The sequence below is a fragment of the Lycium ferocissimum genome, chromosome 12 (assembly GCF_029784015.1).
Source record: "Lycium ferocissimum isolate CSIRO_LF1 chromosome 12, AGI_CSIRO_Lferr_CH_V1, whole genome shotgun sequence".
Taxonomy (NCBI): domain Eukaryota; kingdom Viridiplantae; phylum Streptophyta; class Magnoliopsida; order Solanales; family Solanaceae; genus Lycium; species Lycium ferocissimum.
In genome coordinates, this window is record NC_081353.1 from 36,905,154 (window position 1) to 36,931,830 (window position 26,677).

General features: G+C 33.9%; 1 protein-coding gene across 1 annotated transcript; it reads right to left on the reverse strand.

The window, feature by feature from the left end:
* Nucleotides 1-15,918: 15,918 nt before the first annotated feature.
* Nucleotides 15,919-24,366, reverse strand: LOC132040499 (receptor-like protein Cf-9). The gene is made up of 3 exons (XM_059431152.1): nucleotides 22,580-24,366; nucleotides 18,753-19,392; nucleotides 15,919-16,490 (listed from the first exon to the last, which is right to left on the reverse strand). Exons 1-3 carry the CDS (start codon nucleotides 24,294-24,296, stop codon nucleotides 16,436-16,438), a joined length of 2,412 nt encoding a protein of 803 aa, XP_059287135.1. The 5' UTR covers nucleotides 24,297-24,366; the 3' UTR covers nucleotides 15,919-16,435.
* Nucleotides 24,367-26,677: the final 2,311 nt, after the last annotated feature.

Here is a 26,677-nt window from a genome sequence, read left to right on the forward strand (position 1 = left end):
TGGTCTCGACCGATTTTTCAGCTTGAATCTCTTCATACTTTGCTAATATGTTTCCCATTGTATAGAAGTCACATTTTTGGATTGTCTTTGTTCTAACTACACAACTTTGACATATGCACCCGTATGTGTAATAGTGAATTTTATATATTACTAGTTTCTCAAAACATGTGTTACATGTGTATCCCATATCAAATTGTACATACTCTTTTAACTAGTATAAATATTAAATCATAGAACTAATGAGTAGCAATTCTTCTAATATATTAAATATTCAGGTTGATCATTTCCTTGTTTTTCAATATTTCAACAACATATAGTTCTAATGTGAATAAAAGCAATGTCCATTTTGTCATGTCTTGAAGTTTAAGCAGAACATTATATGCTTCTGAAAATGATAAATAGAAAATATTAACTCAACTAAAAAAAAAAAAAAAAAAAACCTATTCCCCTAAATTACCAAGCTGTTTCTGGGTGGTATTTTGCTAAGTCTGTTGCATTTCCATTTTAATGACCATTTACAGCCCTACTCCCTAATTGGTTTTTACTTTAGTGAAAATTCATATCTCATAAAATTTTGCATCGTTCGAAAGCAACTAAGAGAGGAGGGTCGAGTTTCAACAAAGCATATTTTCACACATGGCACTAAATAAATAGATTATACAAAAATTTATCTCACTCTAATACAGGAATTTAAAATTTTAATGTAATTTTTTTTAATTTTTTTTTTTTTTGGTCAAAGGTCATCCATCTCATTGAGATTGGATGTTCATTTATTTCATCATCAAGAAACTTTACAAAAGATGGATATTGGCATCCCAATATCCAGGACCTACATGTTTGGAACAGGCTCCAAGCATTACAGAGTAGGACAACAATTTCAGCTCTCAAAAATTGGCTGGGAGTTAGTGATTCATACAAGAATCTCCCTGTACATAGGAATTTTAAGGAACATCAAAAGAATAGTTTCTAAGGATTTGTGTATCCAAGATAATCCTGTTCCTATTTTGTTTCTGTCTGAATGAGGGATAGTTCAGTTTGTCCATGTTAATTTCACCTCTAACATCTCTAGGCAGTTGCTGGAAATCAGTGAACCAAGTTAGTTGGTTGTAATTCAGTCCATGGTTGGCAAGTTTGTTTGCAGCTTTGTTGTCTTCTCTGAAGCAGTGTTGTACCTTTATATTGTCAAAAGTTTCAAGCATTTCCCTTATGTTGTTGATGTCATCTTGGAGTTTCCAAGGTGTGGAAGAGTTCTTCAAAATCCAGTTTACCAGTAGCATGGAATCACATTGAATTTCAAGATTCCTTACCCCATTTGTCATGCACCATTCCACACCTATTTTCAAAGCACTAGTTTCTGCAAAGTTGTTGGTTTCAATTCCCAAAGGTGTAGCATAGGCAGATACTAGATTGCCACAATTGTTTCTGATAATTCCTCCACCTCCACATTGTCCTGGGTTGCCTTTGGAGCATCCATCTGTGTTTAGCTTCATCCATCCAGCTTCAGGAGCCATTCAAATTACTGCTACAGTAGTGATACTAATCTTGGCTTTCTCCATGAGTTCAAAAAAGTGTATCCACTTCATGTAAGGAGGGATCTTGGGGAATTGTTTGTGAGCAATGATGTTGAGTTGTTGAGTAGCCTTTAAGATGATTCTGTTAGAAGACATCCTCAAACCTTCAAACCTGCATTTACATCTATCTTTCCAAATCTGCCAGAGAATGATTTCCGGTAAAATCTGTAAGGTTAGCTTATGGACAGGATTAAGCTCCTTAACCATCCACCAGGTAATCAAATTATGTCTAATACTTCTTTGTTCCATTCTAATGCCAAAAAGTTGGTTGAAGTATTTCCAAACCTTGGTACCAATTAGACTGTTCATGGATAAATGTTCTTCATCTTCCAGGGCAGGAATAATGCAACAATCACACTTTGGGGCTAAATATAAGTTAAATCTGCCTCTGTTAGAATCTACTGCAATTTTACATCTTAGCACCTTCCATATAAAGAAAAAGATTTTGAAAGGAGGTTTTTTGTGCCAAATCAAGTTATTAAGAAGGGAAGAGTTATACTTTTCCCTAACAATATTCCAAGCAAAAATACTACTGAATCTCCCATCTATGTTAGCAGTCCAAATGGGTTGGTTATCTAGATTAGGAGAGTGAATAGTAATTTTCTAAATATTATGAACCATATCAGGGGGCAAATGATTAGAAAGCTTACCAATGTCCCATTTTCCATTGGTGATATAATCAGAAACTTTTGATTTAATTGAAGTGTCCTAGTTGAATATTATTCCTAAGAGATTTTTATTTTTACTTGTCATTTTTCACATATCAAGATAAGACAAATTCTTTTTTTTACCGACATTAATTACTTATTCCCATTTTTCAAAACCACCGATATACCATTTAATATGGGCATCAAGGTAAAATACACACTATTTATTATTTCTTAAATAACGTGAAAAGTTAGATGGTCCACTTTGAATCTAATTAAAGAGACAAACTCACATACCAGCCTCCTCACTAAGTGTGTGAATGTTGATCTTCCATTGAATTAGATGGTCCACTTTGAATCTAATCATCATGCCATGGAATGAATTCTTTGAGAGTATTTAGCTTTTATGAATTTTGTCCACAAAGTAACCTTAGTCCTGAAGTGCCATCACAGTTTGCAAGATAAAGCTTCTATAATATCCTGGAGTTTACTAATTCCTATGCCACCCTCCAGGGTTGGTTTGCATAGGTTTTCCCATTTGGTCCAATGATGTTTCTGTTTCCCTTCAGCGTTACCCCAAAAAAAATTTGCTATAACTTTTTCAATTTGGTAAATAGGGGTTTTGGGTGGTTCACATATTGCTAGCATGTGCAACGGCATAGCAGACAATACATGGTTAATCAAGATCCTTTTTCCTCGTGGAGATAGGATGTTGCCAATTCCATGAGCCCATTCTTTGTATGATCTTAGTAACCATATCAGTGAAGTAGTGAACTCTCTCCCTCCCGTAGAACAAGGGACATCCAAGATAAGTTATAGGAAATTCTTTCTGTTGATAATTGAGTATTTTAGAGACAATTTTTCTCCTTTTTTGTGGAGCATTCTCTTCCATCAGAAAGCAGCTCTTGTTGATATTGATTAATTGACCAGAATTTTCCCCATAATCAATTAGAGTCTTCTTGATGAGATTCAATATTGCAGATTTACCTGAACAAAAGATAATGATATCGTCAGCATAAGACAAATGATTGATTTTAGGACAACTATCATGCATGCTAAAACCTATAAAATTAGGATTCTCATAAAGATTATTTAGAAGCCTTGAGAGGACTTCAGCAGCTAGCACAAAAAGGGAAGGAGATATAGGGTCCCCTTGTTTGAGTCCTCTCCCAAATTTGAAGAAACCATGTCTCTTGCCATTTACAATGACAGTATACCAATTGTTGGAAATCAAGTTCCATATGATTACTATCCATTGTTCTGCAAAGCCAATTTTCCTCATCACTGGACTCAGAAAAGACCAAGATAATCTGTCGTAAGCCTTATACATATCTAATTTAATCACAACATTATTACCCTTGTTGGGTTTTTTGATATCATGGATAATTTCCTGAGCAAGTAAAACATTTTCACAAATAGTTCTGCTTTTAATGAACCCACTTTGGTTTTCAGAAATTAATTTAGGAAGGATCCTAGATAATCTATCATTTAAAACCTTAGAAACCAATTTTTGGGAAACATTGCTAAGGCTAATAGGCCTAAAATCTGAAAAAGATTAAGTGCTTTAATTTTAGGAATTAGTACTAAGAAAGTAAAAGTAAAGAACTTAGGCATTTGTTCACCATTAAAAATAGCCCTGACCATTTCCAGGATATTATTATCAATGATATCCCAAGATTTTTGAAAAAACATATTGTTAAAGCCATCAGGGCGAGCAGAACTATTGTGATTAATATCAAAAAGAGTAGTTCTAACTTCTTCCATAGATGGTATATCAAGCGGCATAGCAATATCATTATCAGTAATAAGACAAGGCAAACAATTAAGGATATTGGTATCCATGGAGATGTTTTCCTTGGAAAATAACTCCTGATAGAATTTCATAGTAGCACCAGCAATGTTTTCATTCCCTTCTATCCATCGATCATCAGCAAAGATTTTATGAATGTTGAGAAATTTCCTTATGCCCTTGACCATGTTATGAAAATATCTGGTGTTCTCATCACCCTCCAAAAGCCATTTTAGATTGGCTTTTTCTTCCAAAAGGCATCCATTTTTCTTCCAAAAGGCATCCATCATTTTGTGATGAAGAACTAGATAAGATTTTGCATGATTGAGATGCATTCTATTATCTGGATCTAAAGTGTCCATGTAAAGAGTTTCTAGATGGTCCACCTTGGTTTCCAGTGTCTTAGTGTTTTAAAAAATATCACCAATCTTTGTTCTAGACCATTCACTAAGGCCCTACTAGTTCCTTTCATTTTTTGGTGAACTCTCCAAAAAATATTGCCTCTAATCTCCTCATCCCAGTGTTGTTTCACAATATCCAGAAAATCTTCTTGATCAACCCAAAAATTCAAGAATTTGAAATATTTGATGTAATCTTCCTCTTCTTCTTCACCAATCATGAGTAAAGGACAATGGTTAGAACTGACCCTCATAAGGTGTTGAATAGTTTTTTCGGTAAAGCATGAGATCCATGCATCATTAACAACCAACCTATCCAATCTTTTCCATATTATATTAGTGCCTTTTCTCTCATTACACCATGAGAAAGGATGACCAAAGTAACCTATATCAGATAATTCACAATCAAACAAATATTTCATGAAAGGTAAGCTCTTGGTCAGACTGTGTGGGATACCACCCTTCTTCTCATCAACATTCAAAATGTTGTTGAAATCTCATATTACACCCCAAGGGGAAGAAATGGTACTAGATAATGTTCTCATTTCATCCCACAATTCTTCCCTTCCTGCCTTTCTAGTCTTAAACATAGACAGTGGAAACAAAGTAAACCTTGTTAGAGTCTTTAGTGATTAGTTTACAAGTGATCATTTGGGCATGATTAGCATATACATTACAGACTAGTTCAGAGCTCCAAAAAATCCATATCTTATTGCTCAAGTTACTAAAACAGTCCTGTATTCCTAAGATGTTGTTATAGGTATCAATACAGGTGTTTTGTAAGAAAGGTTCTTATATAGCAACAAAAGTAATGTTGTATTGTTTTACCATGTAGGCAAGTCTCTCAGTAGCTGCTTGGGACTTCATGCCCCTAATATTCCAATTCATGAGTCTAAACATTAAACAGGTTTGTTAAGAGAGTTTTGTGAGGATTTCTTTTGGTTTCTTGCAATAGGAGACTTAATTCTTGAGAGAATCTTCTGAGGCACTTCCTCTTTCTCAATATTCTCTTCTTGAGCATCTTGGAATTCCTCTATCTCCTTGTGTCCGCCCCCAAATGCTTGAGCTAGAAGTTCTGTTTCATCATCAGACTCTTCTTGTTCAGATTCTTCATCAGAAGTTTCTTCTTCTTCAGTTGTAGTCTCTTCAGCCCATTCATCTTCAGGAGTTACTTTCTCTTTTGGTGTTGTACCTGTACAGGTCCCCTCTGTCTTAAGCTGTAGCTGCTCCTTAGTCTTATGAGTATCAGTCTTTTCACTAAGGGTCTCAAACTTGTTCTTAGAATTGGTAATTTCTTTTGAATCACTTGTAGGAAACCTTGTTTTTTGAGCCTTCTTCTTAGGAGATTTCCATTGTTGATTTGTATTCTCATAAACAGCATCATCAGGAAAAAAAACAACTTGTAAAGCATTTGGATCAGTGATCATGATTTCCATTCTTCCTTTGTCAACTAATGGTTGATCACTTTGTTCCTTCTCATTAGTGTTGATATTTGTGATTCTTTGGCCAATCTTATGTCCTTCAGTAGCTAGCAACTGCTTTCCAGCCCTATTAATTTGTTCTTGATCATCAGCAGGAATTGTTTGAGATTGGTCCAAATCAGTCTATTCCGAGTCTGTCACTTTTCCTTTGACCTGAGGAATTACCTCATTTGAAGGATGAGGTTTATCAATACCAAAAATGGCCCCGGTAGGTTTGAAAGTCTGTTTAGGAGGGGCACTTTTCCCTCTTACAGGAGGTTTCAAAATTCCTTTATTGGTTTGCATATCTCTTCCTCTTTGTGCTCCTTGTGTGTTCTCATTATTTCTTCCTCTTTGTGTTCCTTGACCCTTGACAGTAGGAGCAGTTTTTTGAGTCTCTTTATCCTTCATGTGAGGATCTTCTTTGTTCATCGATATTTTCCTTTCTAGTAGGAAAATCCTCCTTGTCTTGTTTTTCTTTTTCCAATCTTCTGCATTGGTATAAGGTGTGACCTAATAATCTACAATGAGTACAATATTTGGGCACTCCTTCATATTCAATTTTTTGATCAAATCCTTGTAAAGGATTATTAGCATTTCTCTGTCCAATAAAGATATGGTTTATTCTAGGTTTCGTAAGATCAATTTTGACTCGAATTTTAGCCATGCTTGGCCTAGTTTTACCCTTTGTGGCTACATCCATAGTCAACGGAATGCCAATAGGGCTAACAATCTGTTTCACATATTGCCAAGTGTGTAGGTGAAATGGTAATTTAGGTAAAAGTACCCATACCGGAGTTAAAGGGCTATCCTCCTCTGGAGTGAAGTTGGGAGTCCATCTGCTCACCCACATTGGCTGACCATCGATGTCAATAACATGTCTGTAGTAAATGGTGTTGAAATCTTCCTGATTGTAGACGTCGATGAACACATTTCGATTGTCAAAAACTCCGATCTGAATCCTGCCTTTAATCGGAATTGATTCCTTCACAATAGCTCGGATAGTGTCACTTTGGGGACGAGTTTTCAAAAAACGACCATTGATTGTGAACTTGCAGTCCTCTGCCATTCTCCTGTAGTAGTCGTCAAAATCGAAAATGACCGCCGGCTTGCCATTATGATTGGAGATTTCAGCTTTAATTGATTCCTTTTGGCGAATTGAGATCGATTGCGAACCAGCGACTACGTTTAGGTATTTGGAATTAGCGGGGTTATCAACTTCATCTATAATAGCCTTCCTATTTGGGTCCGGTGGGTGGGTTGGATTCGCCGGTACAAGGCCCGACGCCCCCTCCATCTCCGATGGAGGTGTCCTAACGGTAAGGATTGAGCAAAATTATGACCGTTAGTGATGAGAGAGACGAGAGCAGGTTGGCTAAAATGTGGTAATGTAATTGGCTATTATAAGAACACAATAATCATTAGAGTACAATATTTCTTGAAATTTCTTTTCAATTTAAGAAACTGAAGAGAAGATTTTACATCAACACATAGACTATCTCATTGCATGTCAAGGATATTTATTCTCAGTTGCTTCGCCTACTGCATCCTCAACTCGATAAGACAAAGCTTTAGCATCAGTCGTTACACCTGCAACATATGAATATGTTAGATAAATCCAACTTAAAAATATAAAATCTTGAGTAATAAAGGCACCAAAAATTGAAGTGGAGATAATGAAGCATTTGCCTGAAAATAGAGGTAAATTAAATTTACCGCATTAGATGAATCCAGATCTAAAATCTTGAATACTAAGCATATACTTATCTATGCTTCGCATGACCCTGAAATAATTAAGTGTTATTGTCACATGTTTATCAAAGAATGTGTGTGTGAATGAAACAAACGAAACTATATCATTATCACATATAAAACCTTCTTTAAGAAAGTGAGCGGACTGTCCTCTATAAAGACAAATCTGCAAACAAAGAATTCGGAAAAATTATACCTGAGAAATTGTTCACTTCCACCCCAAAAAAACAAAAAAACAAAAAATCAACAGCTCTTTCAATATAAATGATATTGAAAACACCCAAATTGTTATAGAGCAAGAAAGAAAATGAAGAATTGCTATTAGAAATCTGACAGACACCAAGTTGGAATATCAAACTCCCATTGGGTTCACGTTTAATAATGTTCAAAATCTATTAAGAGATAACTCTTGGTCTTCCCAAAACAGCTGTAACAGTTCTAATTAAGAAATACGTAATTGCTCTGATATAGAAAAATATAATAAATGAAGGAAAATCCCCAAAAAAAGATTAAAAAAATATAAATAGAGAGATTCGAAGGTCGTTTTGGTACAAGAATATTGTAGGATTAGGATTCAAGAAAAGGATATAAAGGTCGGTTAACTTTTAATGGACATTTTAGTAATTTAACTTTAACTATAGGGGCTTCCCAATATTATACTCTATATTATGTTTTACGTTATATATAGAAGATTATAGATAGATAGATGATTAAGTTCATGTATGTAATTAGTGTTAGTAATTGAATGCACGTTCCCTGGGTTTATTACTTCTGGCAGATTCAGTGTACATTAATTGTAGTCCTTTAGTTATTACACAAAATAGTGGAGTAACAAATAGAAATCGCTGTTTGTTCCTATGGCTATTCAAGTTGCAGTTTCACTGCTTGGCTGCCATTACATGAAAAGTTTTGGAGTAATAACTATTAAACTTTAATTATATATTTAGATAGATTAAAATATTACTCCTTCCGGATCAAAAAAAGAGTCCACTTAGCCATTTGCACACCCTTAAGAAAATAGTAACTCCTAGACAAAAATAGGTAATTTGACTAAACTACTCCTAATTAAATAGGTATAGGGATTTGATCATATAACATTTAATAGGGGCAAATATGGAAAAGCAAGGTTAATTATTTCTTGATTTGCTAAGTGGACTCTTTTTTTATCCAAGAAAAAGGCTAAGTGTTCTTTTTTTATCTATACGGGAGGAGATACTATTTAATACTCCCTCCGGATCAAAAAAAGAGTCCATTTAGCCATTTGCACACCCCTTAAGAAAATGCTAACTCCTAGACAAAAATTGGCAATTTGATAAACTAACCCTCATTAAATAGACATTGGGATTTGATCATATAACATTTAATAGGGGCAAATATGGTAAAGCAAGGTTAATTCTTTCTTGATTTGCTAAGTGGACTCTTTTTTTTATTCAACAAAAAAAGGCTAAGTGGACTCTTTTTTTGATCCGGAGAGAGGAATTAACTAGATGGTTTATTACATTTTGATTTACTGCAGGGCAAAATCGTAATACAACTTTGAAGGTAGGAGCTTCCCACTTTTCGTATAACTAGTTCCTATGTACGTGCCTCACACGTAAATCATTAGTCAATTATTTTATACCTAAGAAAAAAATATTTATTTCAAAATGTATACAGAAAAAAGAAATCATTGTAAAGCAATTGACGTTAAAAAATGAAATAATAATTAAATACAAAAAAAAAAAAAAAAAAGTCAATGTTATTGCATTAGTATAATATTGGATTTTAAAATTATCAAAATTTAGACATCTCTGAACTTGCAAATATGATCAATTTAGTTAAGTTAGCTAGTATTTGTAGATGGTGTGGAACAATAGAAATATGTAATGCGGCTATACCTTACCTAGTATATTTCTAAGACGGTGTTTTTGATATATATATTTTTGTCTGCCATAACCAGACTCTTGCATCTATATCGCTCTTGAAAATGCAATCCAGACCAATTTATATTTAAATCAATTTGTTAAATTCATTTTGATTTACTTTTAACTAAATTGTTTCGATATAGTCACGCTCATGGCTTTATAAAAAAAGTGTAATTAACATAACTCTGTTTCGAAAAGCATCCTGCACCAATCGATCACATATCATGTGCCACTTTTCTCTGCCTATATATATACACATCATCAAACAAAAGTTTATTCAATAGAATTAAATGAACAAAATCTATAGATTCAAACCCTTAGGGGTCGTTTGGCAGCTGGTTAAAATTATGCAGGTATTAGTAATACATGAATTAGTTATGAGGAAATCTATATATCATTTTATGCAGGTATTAGTTAAGCAGAGTTTAGTTTACTCATGTATAAGTTATTCATGTATTAGTTATTAGAACACATCCTGCATAAAATAATACATAGGTTCCCTCATAACTTATACATGTATTAATTATGCATGTTTCTAAATTGCTAACCAAACACTGTATAAACTACAAAACATGATATTACTTATGCAAAATTTAATACCTGCATAACTCAACTCCAAACCAGCTACCAAACGACCCCTAAGATTTCAAACACAAGAATAGAAACTCAAAGGTGAAAGTAAGTACTCCGTTCCAATATATGCAATACCAAACACACTTCAATTTTTTTTAAAAAAAATCAAAAATCAAAAATCAAAATACACTTCTCATTTTATACTTAATGAGAAGCAATTATAACCACAAGAATATTATGTTATGCTTAAAACCACGAATTTCAAAAGTTTTATAACCGTGCAGATACTATAATATTAGATCATAAATATCAAAAATCTCATTTTTCTTTTTTACTCTATATTTATTTTGTCACATAAATTGAAATGGAGGTAGTAGACTTGAGAAACCGTGCATCCTCCAATTGTGCGTGCAGCCCAACATACAACCCAATAGCATAGTGAATGAAATTCGTTTTCCTTGTGTAAATTAAACAAACGCTTCATGCATAAAGATTAAATGAGATAAGAAACCCTTTTTTTTAAAAAAAAACCAAAATTGGTTCGCAGAATTTCTATCCATAAATTTTTGTAATAAAAGCAGTAATAGAATTATATTGTGCTCTAACTTCTTAATAAATGCATGGCTGCCATGGAATCCCCATTCTTTCGTCATCACTTATTTCAGTTAATCAGTTTTGCTATTTTATTTCCTCTGCTTATGAATTTGATTCAATTTTGAAAGTATCATGAGGATATTTGTTATATTCTCCGATCCACTTTCCTAAGACACACGACTCTTCCAAATATTGAGTTTTATAATATTGTGTAAATTATTTATACTCAGACCAATAGTACTTAACTTGAAAAACATCCATGACAATGTGATTCTATGCTATAGATCTGCACAATTTATTTGCGACGTAAAATAATATAAAGCTGACACTCTTCGATTGGGAATCAAATTGTAAAATCTTTTTCAAGTCCAAAGCTAACAAAATTTTAAATGAAAAGTCAAAGTAATATATTCACATCAGCTCATTATAATGTCGTTAATATTAGGTCATTTCAAATTTAATTAGTGATAGATTATAGACTCCTTGCTTATCACTATCTCTTACACAAAAGCAATTTGTGTTCCATTGTAATTCTAGTATCTACTTCTTCCACATACAGTTTAATTCCTTTACTAATACAAACTCTTTATCCTAATGTGTATTTTCAATTGTGTCCTTCTCTTATTGTTCTTATAAAATTTAATGTAAATAATTAAGGGCATAAAAGTCGATTAACATTTAATTTAGAGGATATTTTCGTCATTCAACATTTAGCGAAAATCATTCGTGTTTTTACTATATATAGATAGATAGATAGATATGATTATGAGGCGAAATCTAAGGTAAATCAGGATTTAAAGATAGTAAATCTGCCACTTAATGCATTTTTCATTAATGAAATAACTGTAATATCATTGCTTAGAAGCATACAAAAAGGTCCAAAAACTGATCAAACATCATTTACATCACAATGTTGCACCAAAAAATAGAACAATTTAAAAGATGTTTGTCCAAACTTTCAGCAAAAAGGAATTCAATAGATTTCCATTGATGATTACCATAAATATTTTAATATTTTATTTTTATACATAATTATTTCTTAAAAAATATTACTACATTGAGTATGTCTATAGAGAGGTAATTTTACAAAGAGCGTAGCGCTAATGAATGTCACTGTTGTTATAGGCAGAATGTTGTTATAGAGAAGTAAAATATAACATGAAAAATCGGTTCCAAAGAAAATCAGGCCGTTATAGTGAAATGTTATTATAACTGTAGACACGTGATTTTTTACCCTCTTGGGGAGGTGTCTCACCTTCTAGTATCAAAATTTTCCTTTAAATATGGTTTGGACATTTTACTTGATTTTATTTTTGTTTAGTAGGTCTTATTTAAATATTCGAAAATCACAAAAATAGAGTCACATTTTAGGAAGTATGTTTAGTTTCGTTTTTTATTATTAGTACAAAAAGAAAGAAAATGTCCGAAAATATGTTATCTATTTTTTGTTTAATTTTCAAGTTAAAAGTTTTTAATAAATAAATATAGAGTAAGTACATATTTTAATTTTGCTATTTTAATTTAGTATTAGTATATTTTATATTCTCACTTGTTAATTATATGTCATTTCACCACTCAATTTTAATATGACATCTACACACACATATCACATGCACCCTTTTATGTATTTTTTTCTTAAAACAACAACAAAACAATAAAAAAAATTAAAAAATGCCTTTTTCCATTATTTTTTTAAAAAAGGAAAAAGAAGAAGAGAAAACCCATCTACACCCACTTTTTCAAGACGCATTACCCAAAAACTTTTTTATCTTGTGATATATATAAAGATTGACCTAAACCTAGGGAGGCGAGACACATGAAATCAGCCGCAGCCTCACACATTAGTAATCAGCCATAGATAGCCATGGGTTTAGTTTTTTCTGAAAACCTATGAGCTAAGAAAGGATAGTAGCTAAAAAATAAAGAATCAGTTACCATATAAAAGACCAGCTTTTTCCACCGTTCTACACCAATACACCACCTGCACTAACTGTCGAATACACGGCTATGTGAAACCACCGGTATTCAAGTAAAAACTTCATCAAAATAGACAACGAACCACCTCAAACAGATCTGTTTGGGTTAATTTATCATTGGTCGACGTCCCGTCCGGCTAAAGGTTTTGCTTGAAGTCAAATGTATTGCTGTACATAGTCAGTGTTCTCTGTTATGTCAATCTAAAGGAATCCTTCTGCGACTTTTTAAGGTCTATTTTCTTACTCTGTTATTTTCAAATATCGTGAGTGAATGCTTATAACATTTTTTTTTTTTTTTGCTGATTAATACTTACTGGGTTTAAATATTACTCCCTCTGTTTTAATTTATGTGAACCTATTTTCTTTTTAGTACGTGAAATGAATATAGCAACTTCTAATTTGAAAATAAATTCACTTCATGAAATGATTTACAGCCACACAAATATTCAATTCTTATTTTGAACCACAAATTTCAAAAGTATTTACTCTTTCTTAAATGTCGTGCCCAATCAAATGGGTTCACATAAATTGAAACGGAGGGAGTATTTCAAAGATGTTAATATGTGATCTTCTTCCCAATGTATTTGATTGTTTTGTTTGATATGCCCATTAAGTTGACATCATGAGAATTAAATCCAAATATTAAGAAATGACGTGCAAGGATATATGCCTCTGCTCATCTTTTTCCTTTCACTTTCCCTTGTAGTTTTTACTTAATTAAGCCAATTTGTGGTAATTGATATTTTATTTGCCTCATGTTTATTGCTGTTAGGTGTAATGATGTGTTTCTATTAGTGACATAGAATATCATTAATGGTGAGAGGGTGTGTAAAATGGACTTGAGCTAATGAAGCAGATGTTACTATTAAATGGATAAAACTTTATTTTTGTTAAGATTGGGCTGCATAATCGTCTGATAGAATAAAAATTTGCTAGTAGACTTTTGGGCTTATGATCGAATTTAAGGCCCGAATTAATTAATTGTGAGATGGGGTGTGAATTAGTTCAAACCCTGTTGTCAAGTATAAAAGAAAAGAGCGAAAAGAAAAAAAAACAATTGTAAGGGAGCAAGATGGGTTGCGAATTTATTCAAAACCCGTTGTCAAAAGAGTGAAATAATAATAAATAATTAATAATAACTAAATAATTTTAAGTCTCGAATTTTAGAGACAAATAAATGCTTTCAGCGGTAGACGAGCTTTAGGGACGATTTAAAATGTTTGTCTCGATTAAGAATGCGGTTACGCATCTTATTTTGGGACGCTTTAAACAACTCAAGGATGCAGTTACGCACCTTGGCCAATCTCGTTTTAATAATTAATCTTGTTTCGATTGAGAATGCGGTTACGCATCTTATTTTGAGACACTTAAGACTAATAAAAGTTCAACCATAAAAGTACGAGCAAATCAAGGACCGGGAACATAATTTATCCAAAATTAGTTTAAGCTAAGTATAAGTCGATAAAGCGACCGTGCTAGAACCACGGGACTCGGGGAATGCCTAACTTCTCCCCGGTCAACGCATTCACCGGCCTTTTGTTTCACCAATAATAAAAGAGTCATTTCCTTGATTAGGGATTCGCAGGTGACTTGGAACACCAAAACTCAATTCCAAGTGGCGATTCTGAATAAATCAATAATCCCTTTTCAAAACCGTCACTTCAATTGGAAAAACCCTTCAACTTGTGCGTTTATCGCGCGGGGGCGGAAAGAAGGGGTGTGACAATAACGAATGACAATTATAGAGAAGTTTGACTGTAATAAGCTTCAGATGATTGTTTTCTGACAGAAATACAGCTGTGCTGGTGCCTAAATCAGACCACACATAGCATCCTTTAGAATCAGATGTTAGTGAAATATTTTTGCAGTTCTATGTGAGGATTTTCATTTTTTAATCAATACTTCGTAACACAAATATTAATCATCTGCAGGAATTTTAAACACAGCTAAGTTATGATCATCAAATTAATTATCAGGCGAAGTCAACTTTCTCAACTATAAAAATAAAAAATTACCGATCAGTGAAATTGGCAGATGTGGAAAATTATTGTCCAGATCTTACTCTTCGTGATGCTGCTGGAAGTGATGCTGTTGCAATGTAAGGATTCTTTTGGAAGGACGTTTTACACACTTATTTCCCTGTTGCTCATGAATTTGCTGTTGGAAGTGATGCTGTTGTCAACATCCTTCGTGCCGTGGCTGGTGCTGGTGTGTTGGCTGGATATAATAAGCTTCAGCCGATTGTTTTCCAAAAAAATACGGTTCTGGTGGTGCCTAAATTCAGACCTAACCTAGCATCCTTTAGGATTAGATGTTGATGAAATTTTTTTTGCATTGCAATGTAAGGATTCTTTTGGAAGGACGTTTTACACACTTATTTCCCTGTTGCTCATACCCGAATTTGCACAGTTACCTTTCAAGAATATGCAGTTAGACCATACCCAAACAAGAAATCTTCCTTGAAGCTTATTATCTGGAAGTTCCAACTCCCCTAGATGCTTTGATGATCTTAAAAATTCTACTCTAATTCTTTTGCTTCGCAAGCCGCCGACTGTAAGATTTCGAGAGATTCAGGCGAATTATGTGTCTTTTTTTTTTTCCTGAAAGGTTGTGCTTTCTGTTAAAAAAAAAACAATAGCTAGTATTTTCCTGTTCAAATTACTGAATGAGATACAAAAAGAACACAGATATTCATTGAGAAAATTTAATGTTTCAAACAGATTAACTTTTGTAAAGAAATATGGCTCTGGTTGTGCCTGAATCAGACCATATAACACCCTTTAGAATTAGAAAGGCTAAAAAGTGTAGCAACATAGATTTCTGTAGTCTTTACATTTTTGAATTCTCACCAATTTGCAATTAGTGCCTTGACAGTGATAATTGTGCCACCAGCATTTGCCTCGTCTTAGGACAAACAGTAAGACCAAGATCAATACATTTTCTTATAAAAGCTCGCTCATAAGTGTTGAAATGTGTATTTAATGAGCCTCCAATAGGAGCAGATATATGTACGTGAACAATTCTAACTGAATGATAAAATATACAAAGTTAAAGCCTAAATTAACTGAAGATGACTCATCCAAAAAGCTGAGTAGTATTTGCACTGTTAATATAGGCAGAACCTATTGTATAGATTCCTTGAAATGAGTATTGGTTTGTTTTGTTTTATATGTGTGTATTTGTATATCTGATGGTGGTAGAGAGGTTTATATATTATGAGGTTATAATTTAAGGCACATCAAGATTTAACTTTATACATCTTTTCTTTAATGAAATAACTGTAATACTGTTGCTTAAACACATACAAAAGGTGCAAAAACTGGATAAACATCATTAACATCACAATGTTACACCAAAAAAAATAAAAGTTGAATGATATCTAGCTCTCGATGCTGGCATCGTTGATTGTTGTTGTGGTCTTCTAAAAGCATCATGCGTTCGTTTCCATTCATTGCCATAACTTTTTCTTCCCTTTCTCCACTTCCATTTACACCAGCTTCTCAATGGAATAGCTTAACAGTAACCACTGTAATCCAAATACCTTAGTTAAACTTTTATTAGCTTAAAACATCAACTAAGGCTGATTCTTTTCAAAATCTTCTACTAATTGAAGTTATTGGAAATAAATATATGCTTAGTATAGAGAATTGATCAGTTATTGTTATAGCAAAAGTATAAAAACTAAGATATTAATAACTACAATAAACTAAATGATCAGCGTAGAGCTTAATTTATATACCTGAAGTTCTGAAATCAAAGCTTATAACTTATCTAGAAGTGATTAATTCTTCTTCTGTAGTTCCTTCGACCTCGTTGCTTCTTTCTCCTTTGCTTGATAAATTTGTGCCCCAGTTCTTCAATAATTCTTGCAAGCCATTCGGATTTCCAGTTGTGATCATGAAATACACTATGGACCAGTGGCGGAGCCAGAAATCTGACTAAGGGTGTTCAAACTTATAAAGTAGATAATTTCTTTTTCAATGAGAGTGTGCGCCAAATTTTTTAAAACAAACTACATAATATTAGCTTTTGCCATTTTTCTTCGTAGTTTGTCTTCAGAGCATTATCCAACCACTAAATCTGAAATGTGGTTTTGAGTTTTTGCTTAAAAAAAAAAAAAAATTAGTTGAGTAATTAGAAAGCAAGTCAAACATACTTTGATTTTGAATAAAGCTAGTAAAATTATTTGCACTTCACGTGGTGTGAAAACAGTAAATTTAAAATGATACTTTTATTTCAGTCGAGCAATTTCAAGTAATTTAAAATAGCACTTGTATAAATTTAGTAGAGCACTTTCAAGTATATACATATAAAAATTAGTACATATTATTAATGAAATCTAGAATATAAACATCTTTATTAAATTTAAACTTAATATTGAACTGCATTTTTTATTATCCATTTTCTTATGAAAAGAAAAAAACCAATTATAAATATATGTCTGGTAGATTTAATAGTACATTAGTCTGATTAAATAAATAGTTAATTTATTTTTCTTACTTTTTCCTTTCTAGCTTCGTTTCCCATAACTTCAATTATTAAAATTGCTATACTTTGAATTTTTAGAAAAACATATGAGTGGAACCTTTCTAAATTATTACTAACATTTAGAAAGAATAGAATGTTTAAAAAAAAAAAAAGAATGTTAAAAAGGGAATTGGCAGCGTAAATTGGCCTTTGAGCTGACAACTTAGAAACCATTCGAAAGAAATGGCAATGCTTTTCAAACAAGCTCTCTTTTCAGTAAAAAATATGCTTAACCCAACAGCTTCAGCAGGGATTCGAGCTGGCGCCCATGGCCTCTCTTTGAACACCCTTCACTGATGAGCTGCAGCTCACAATTGTTTTAAGGGTGTTCACTACGTAGTATATAACCAAATATTACGAAATTTTACCTATATACCCAACATAATTTTCCGGCGAATGGTATTTGGCTGAACACCCTTGCTATAGTGTAACTCCGCCCCTGCTATGGACAATCCAATACATAGTCCACTGCCATAGCCCATCAAAGCAGCTTTCCAAAAGTCATTGAGAAATTCAGAAATGCTTTCTTGATCGTCTAGGTCAAAGGGAAGTGTGTTTTCTCCTAATGTTACAAATTCGGCTGCTCTCTCTCATTCACACTTTAACCATTTTTACGTCTGTTCATAATTTATCAAAGAAAAGGTTGTCATTCTCAAATCAATGCACAAGTCAAATTTGGGTTGTTCTGTTTTTGTCTTTTTATTTTTTTTATTTTTTTATTTTATTTTTATTTGCAAGTAATTGAAGTTCAATAGAATTGCTACTCTCAAGTCCTGAACCAACTCTCTTTATGTTTAGAAATCGGACTAATTTTGAATTTGTAATTATTCTATTAGTAGGGATCCAACTTTACACAATGAAACAAACAAGAAATATATTTACTTCATTCAATACTCAAAGTGCTGAACAATAGAACCACATAACATAGAAAACCAAAATAACTGAAAAATGCACAACCCTCATGGAATACATTAAAAATTAAAATGTTACATAACTTGATATCATCAAAATTCATAATATTACATGTTCCCAAGTTAATCTAAAAGGAATAAGAAAAAGGCTAACTTATTTCACTAAAATGAAATAAAAAATCAGAAGCTGCAGCATATGATATTGCATCTCCGATGGGCATTTCGCCAAGTGCTCCTCCAAGCACCTGCATGTTTGAATTTGTTTATTTAAAATCTGACTTTTATTTCACTTATTAAACCAGCCTCTAACAAGATTGTAGTATCACTTATTGAACTTAGAACCCTGAAATCACAGCTTCCAACTAATTGCTGTGTATATTTGAATTTTTTATGTACATGATATAGTTAGTCTTTTTTACTAGCTTAAAACAGTAACTAAGGCTAATCCCTTTCAGTTTCATCTACTAATTGAATAGATTGGTTTTGAAATGATTAATGGAAAGAAAATATGCTTTTCGCAACATTCTATTAGTTGTTGATAAACAGAAAATATGAAAACTGAGATAGAACTTAACCTGAAATTTTAACTCTTTCAGAAGCAATAATTTCATCTTTTGTAGTGCCTTTGACGGCTTCGCTGCTTCTTTCGCCTTCTCATAGTGATTTTGTATTCTAGTTCTTTAACGATTCGAGAAAGCCAATTGGTATTTCGTGCTGAAAGCAGGAAATATGCTATGGATAATCCAATAACTAGTCCAACCCCATATCCCATAAGGATCGCCTTTCTAAATTCACTTAGGAACATAGAATTGCTTTCTTGATTCAGTGCATGCGTTATGTTGTTTGTCTCAGGCATCCCGCTATTTCCACAACCTTTCGAAACAGGGAATCCACGTAACCCATCATTGCCTGCGTACGAGTTCTTCTCAAATGTAGCAAATTGGCGTCCTGTGGGGATGCATCCTTGGAGATGATTGTGGGAAAGATTCAAGAATTCAAGAAAAGTAAGAGACGTAAGTTGTTCGGGTATCTTTCCTGCAAGATGGTTAGCTGATAGGTCCAATGATTCAACTGAACATAAATTTCCGAGTGATGCCGGTATATGATCTTGCAATCTATTATGAGACAAATTCAACACACGAAGTGCAATGAGATCTCCCATAATACTTGGAATGTGTCCTTCAAATCTGTTTCTTGAAAAATCAATAGTGGTGTACAAAGACAAGATTCTCACAACTTCAAGCTCCCGTCCCTTTGTTACGATAGTTACAGAGTCTTGGTAATAATCATCTCCTATATTACTTGTCACACCCCGATCTTACTAGGGTGTGATGGGCACCCGACCCCGTATTCGGAGCCGAGCGAACCCGCTGACTCTTATTGCATATATGAACTACGCCGTTTTTTTTTAGACTAGCATAAGCATACATAGTACAATTATGAACATAAACTAGTAAGCTTTACGATCATACTATACAGCGACGGGACAATAAGGAATACCAATAGCTACCGTACATATCTCTGTCTACGAGCCTCTAAACATAGTACACATATACATAGAAAGGGCCGAGTCTTTACCGCCGTGCCCGAATATGTACACAAAACGATACCAAGGGACCGGGGCTCCGAAACAACCGGAGCGCCGCAAAAAATGCGAGAGAACTCCTAGGGATCAACTCCGGCTATCTCTGTTTCGACTGCGCGGCATGAAACGCGGCGCCCATGAAGGGGCGTCGGTACGAATAATGTACCGAGTATGTAAGACATAGAAAATAACATAAACAAGAGCATAGATTATAAGTAACAATATCGAGGGGTCATGGATATATATCTTGAGATAAGGATGTAACTTGTGCATAGAACGCCTTTCGGGCGGATATCATGCATGCTTGTTTTTCCTTTTTGAAAACAAAACATTTCTTTTCATAGGCATGGAAAGTAGAATTTATATCGTATCATAATGTATCATAGCATAGCATAGTATATCATAGTATCATAGCATAGCATAGTATATCATAGTATCGAATATATCGGCTCGCCCGTAGTATAATTCCGCGTCGGGCATCCCGCGTCGGGATGATATCAAGTCAAGTACGGATACATGCACCGTGAGTATAGCCCGGCGCCTATAGCGCGCTCTCCCTTTTTCCCGATTTTCCCCAAATACATTTTTATTCATATATATATATATATATCATAGCATGCGGGAGCCCAAGAGAAGTCGGTACTTATCGGAGTGACGTAAGGTCGGAACCCTCCGATTGCTTTATGGAGTAGTCATGGTCGCTTTGTCTCACCTTGAAGGGACGATGATCATAAGGCGAGAATATCAACATAGAACGAGTCATAGCATATCGGGTTATAGACATGGCATAGCTGACATCGTAGAATCATAGGCAATAGGGAATCATAGTCACCATAGAATCATAGGTATCATAGAATCGTAGTAGTCATAGGATCACGCGTCTTCGTAGGATCGTAGTCGTCATAGGATCATAGTATTCATAGGATCATAGGCATCGTAGAATCATAGTCATTGCTTTAGTCATTAAGACTTTCGATATTGTAAAACTGGGTTTTTGAAGAAAAAGAATATTTTGGAAAACATTTGTAAACTTTTAGAAAAGAAAATCATGCATTGGGGTTAAGGGTTTAATTAAAACAATTCTTATTTAGTAGACGAAAAGATGTCCAAAAGTTTCCTTACATTATAGAATGAAAATAAGTTAAATGAAACAATAGGAAAGATTTCAGGAATAGTGGGCCCACCTCGAGTCAAACGAGGCGGCGTATCAAATTTTCATATATTACGGTCATGGCGTCACTTGGGAGGGTCTTAGGGTGATAGAATCCTATTTGGGTAAGTTACGATGTCCAAGAAGTTTTTCCAACATTTCATGCAAGTTCTAATTCAATTCTGCCGAATGAATAGTAGCTATTTTCAATCTTAGATTCCGAGAAAAGGAATGGTCCTCGGGACACGTAGTCGACTTAGTACGTCTAAGACATGCCATAGAAAGAAGGTGAAGCCTTACATACCTCTTTTCGCTCCTTATGGCACTCCAAATTCAAGCTCCAACTTCGCCAAAATCTACAATTTGGTCATGTTTACCAAATGTTAGTTCAAGTGTCTAGAAGTAGAATCTCAAAGTGACACTTGTCTACCGAAATTTCGTGACACTTCCTCTGTAAATACATCATCCTCAACATTCAACACGGCCAAATTTTAATCAACAACAATCCGGAATTCAACCCGGCCCGTCTAGCAACATCAATGCCAATATTCATACTAGCAATCTCAATAACCAAACCAAAGTACATCTAACAATTTAATCAACATATTACTTTCTTCAAAACCTTCCAACTTCCATAATAACAATAACAACTCAATAATTCATATACCAACAATATCATACAAGTCTCATTATCTTCCATGCATGCAAGAATCATTATATTCAATTTACATAAACTTCCACCACAATCTTCCAACTACTACAACTTCACTAAACTCATTAAACTCTTATTTGCAACATAAAATCTAGCACACAACAACCAAAATACTAAATAATACTCGGCAACCAATCCTTCATAATTCACCAAATATACACGGCTAACATCATATATGCACACAACTACAACCTTTCCAAAGTCATTCAATTTCCATTATCCACTTAGCATTCACAACAACAACAACCATATATTAGATAAAATAGTTAAATCATCAATCCTACACACATACCATAGGTACACGGCCACACCCCTATATTCATATCCTTCGTGAATTTCATTTATTTCTATACTCTACAACATGCATAAACATCCATAAGCTATAAAAGAGGGAGGAAATCTTACCTTTTCTTTGATTCTTCACTTAACTAAACTCCCCAACTTGTATGAATATGAGTTATTCTTGCTCTAACAAACACTCCAACTTGCTAAGGACCCTTCAAGGGATTGTTTGGCTATGAAGAACAAGTTGGAAACTTTCTCTCTTCCTCTTCCTTTTTTTTTCTCTTCGGTTTTCCCTCTTTCTCTTCAAGGCCGAAGGCCACTTTGTTTTCTCCTCTCTTCTTTTTTTTTCTTGAAACTTCTTGAATTATGAAGACAAATAAAGAGTGACCCTCTATTTAATTCACATGGACTTAATTACTTATGGGCTTGGGCCAAAGAGCCTTGGCCGGCCACCTTGCATCCTTGGGCTTCTTGGTTCTCTTTTTTTTTGATCTTTCCAAGCCCAATTATTCCATGTCCATGTCTTATAATTCATGCAACTATTTTCCAAGTTCCAAATTTACCCTTCGTCTTCCTCCATAATTTCACGAAACGTATTGCGAATTTTCCTTTATGCCCTTGGCCTCTCTTAATAATTCCGCATCTAAATGCTTCATAAGCCATTCGTATGCTTAACAAAATAAAAATAAGACCTTGCTCGTCGTCCTCCCGCAATTGTCTTGAATTATCCGAACGCACAAAATGCGGGATATAACATTACTTGATTCCTCCAGTGTTTGATTAATTCTCTTCATGGCTTCTAAATTTTGAAAAAGATTTGCAGGTAACTCTGACGTAAATGTATTGCAACCGAGGTCCATGATTTGAAGCTTAGGAAAAAAGTTCTTCATGAACCTTGAAGTTCTAATGGGTCCATGCAATTTATTGGATCTCAAACTTAACACTCGTAGCTCTGGCAGAGTCCCCAACCACATTGGGAATGTATCATTGAGGAGATTATCTCCAAAATCAAGAACTTCCAGTTGTTGGCAATTTGCCAAGGATCGTGGAATTTTTCCGTGTAGCTTATTTCCCTGCAAGTTGAAGCTTCTGAGTACACTTCCAATGCTAAACGTACTCTGAAAAGTCCCAGAAAGATTGTTGTGTTGCATATCCAAATACTCAAGCTCACTGATATTAGCCAAACATTGCGGAATTTCTCCCTTCAGATTGTTTCTTGCCAAATTTAGACCTCGTAGTGATGTTAAATTACAAATAGACGTAGGGATCTCTCCACTGAGATTATTATGTGATATCCACAAATTCTGAAGGTCATTAATTTCACCCAAACATTGCGGAATTACTCCCTTCAAGTTGTTCCCCTCTAAAGAGAGATGTTTCAGTGATGTCAAATTGCAAACAAATGGAGCAATTTCCTCACTAATGAAATTGTTGTAACTGAGAAGTAGAGTTTGCAAGTCACCCAAATTGCCAAAGGAAGTAGGAATTGAACCAGTGAGTTGATTGGTAGATAATGACATGAAATAGAGGTTTTTCAGATTCCCTAACTCACTAGGAATTGGACCAGAGAGTCGATTAGAATAAAGGTGTAGGAATTTGAGCTCAGTTAAGTCACCTATAGTTTTTGGAAATAAACCAGAAAGATTGTTTGAGAGTAAGCTTAATTCCTGAAGTGACTTCATCTTGCCTATTTCAGCAGGAATGGGACCAGACAAATCATTGAAGAAAGCATAGAACACTTTTGCGTTGGTCAAGTTACCTATTTCTGGAGGGATCTGACCTGTTAACTGGTTTGTATCAAGATAAGCTTCAACGAGATTGACAAGTTTCCCTATTTCTGCAGGAATTGAGCCGGAAAGGTTATTCTCATAAAGATGCAAATAGATTAAGTTGTTCAAATTCCCCAATGAAGCAGGAATAGAACCATGAAGAGAGTTAGTACTCAAATCTAGCTCATTAAGAGACCTCAGATAGCCCATTTCTACTGGGATGGAACCATTTAAAACATTTACAGAGATATGAAGGGTCTGAAGCTTGGCTAGTGAGCCAATTTGTGGTGGGATTGTGCCTGAAATCTTATTGAAGGACAAGTCAAGATAGACAAGATTAGTGAGATTACCAATTTCAGGTGGGATGGTACCAACGATATTGTTCCTGCTAAGATCAAGATACTCAAGAAATGGGAGAGATGAAAAGGGGAAATCATAGAGTGTACCAATGACACTTGCGTTTGTAATATTCAGCCTGTTTACCCTACCCTTAAAGCATATAACTCCATACCATCCGCTGCATACATCAGAACTTTGTCTCCATGAATCCAATAAGGAATTATTCTGGTTCTTGAAGGTTGTTTTCCATTTTAGGAGTGCAGTTGCTTCCTTAGTAGAAGCAAAAGTAATTGAAAAGAGGTACAAGAGAGTGAAAAACTGAAGTAGAGGGAATATTTTGGGAACCATCATCATATATTTCTAAACGATATTTTAGAGTTGGATTATTTTTGTTTTTGATGAACTTGGTGCAGTGTTGGTGTGCACTTTTATATTGTAGTAAATCATTACAAGTAGTTTTGCTTGTAAAATAAGGCGTAGAAGACTTAGTCAAAGTCGTCTCACTATCCACGGAAAAGCATAAAAGAAAAAACCAAGCTGAAGAAAGGACATGGTAGCATTTATTTATGACAAGGACCTATCCTTAGTAGGCAATTTCCAACAATTCTGAGTCTTACTACACGCCTCATATCATAATTTCTCTACTAAATTATCTCCAAGATATTTTATTGAGATAAATTAATTAGAGCAATATCTGTTGGTTTTTTAAAGGTGTTGCAACAAGGTTGTTGAAAGTATTAATTGAAAATGTCTCTCAATAATTTTATAAAGCATATGAGGGTATTAAATAGCCAACTTAAAAACATAATTTGCATAACTAAAAAGAAAAAAAGAAAAAAAAAAACTAAAATATCTCAACAAACTTAAACAATCTAACAAAAATTTAAAATTCAATTTCATCATAAAACTAATTAAGCAACTTACTATGCTAAAATTTATCGCAGTAACTGAAAGCATATTCAACACTCCTCCTTTGCTTCATTTCCTACAAATTTAAAAAAGTTGCTCCTCCTCAATTTCGGCTTCTGTTGTTTGTGCTTGAGGATTTTTTTTTTTTTTAAATATGCCTTTTTTTTCTTTTCTTCTTTCTTGTTCTTCTTTTGGTTTTGTGCATAGAAAGCACCATAATTCCTCTTGTTGGACGAAATAATCAAGGAATAATGGGAAACACATCTCGAAGAGTTTGGGATAGGAATTCATAAAGAAATGATCCAATTAATCAAGATGCAAAATGAGAATCGATACGATTCTGCAATTCTTGACAATTATCATCTATTTTATTACTCTAAGCGGGTATTCAATTTTGGGTAAAACTTGTTATTCTTAACTCTTGGGCTCAGGAATTCCTATATAACTTGAGTGACATAGTAAAAGCTTTGTGCATACGGCTCTATAAGAAAATTGAAACCCCCTCCCCCCCCCCCCCCCCACCCCCAAAATAGGGGCGGATCTACTTGGGGGCTAGGGGTGTTCACCCGAACACCCTCGGCAAAAAATTACAGTGTATATATAAGGTAAATTTTCTGTGTTTATGTGCATATATTAATTTTTGAACATTTTCAGCAAAAAATTACGATGTATATTTAGCTTCTTTTTTTTTTTCTCATACCCCGAATGAAAATCCTGGATATGCCATCTGCCCCAAACCTCCTTTCTATTGAAGAAAGAGAAAATAGAATCTATCAGACTCGATTGGTAAATGATCAAATTGCCATCCTTCCTTTCGGTGGAATTTAAAAAAAAAAAAAAAAAAAAAAAAAAAAAAAAAAAAAACTATGAGGGCTTTGTTGATTTATATGTTTGTTTATTTATTTATTTATTTTTGTCCGTGTTTCAACAATCCCGAATTTCATTTTAATCCGATCAAATAAGGAAAAAATCTTTTCTTTTTTCATACTCTTTCATAACATAAATATTCGTAAGAAAAAAATCTTGATTCATCTCAAAGCTCATTTGAAAGTGTTTTAATAAGGACAATGATAGGATTTGCAGGGAGTGTTCGTAAGGATCATTTTTCCATTACAACATTCCATAAATCATAAGTTTCAAAATATGATTTTATTTTCACTTTTTCACCAGTGAAATTTTGTGGGGCATTGAAAGAAAGATTATTGCTTGCCATGTTTGAAAATAGGTTAAAAGCTAGTTGGTTAAAAATGGTTTGAAAATGGTTCTTTAGATGAACACACAGATCTCATAAGACCAATGAGGCTCTGACATCATTGCTGATTCTTTTAAAAGGTGGTGCAGCAAAAATATTGTTTAGAAATGTCTCTCAATAATTTTATTAAGCATAGAAGAGTTTAAATAGTCAACTTGAAAACATAATCTGCATATCTAAAATTAAAAAAAAAAATGAAAATATCTCAACAAACTTAAACAATCTAATAAAAATTTAAAATTCAAATTCATCCTAAAATTAAGCAATTTGTTAGACTAAAACATTACTTGCATGTAATTGAAAACAAATTTCAACAGTTTAATGAAAAATTATATATTCAATTTCAATTTATTTGGGATTGAGATGGAATTGTTGTTATCATATAACAACATCCGAGAAGCTGCACGGTCGTCAAGACTTTATTAGGTGTTTGGAAAGTCATTTTGTTGTGTTCAACCTTTTTAATTCCTAGCAAAACTCTTTAATTTCTAAGCACTCTATAAGTTTTTTTTTTCCCACCTGGTGTATGTTATTCACATTGGAGCCTGATTATATCCGGGTTCGCGCCGCGTAG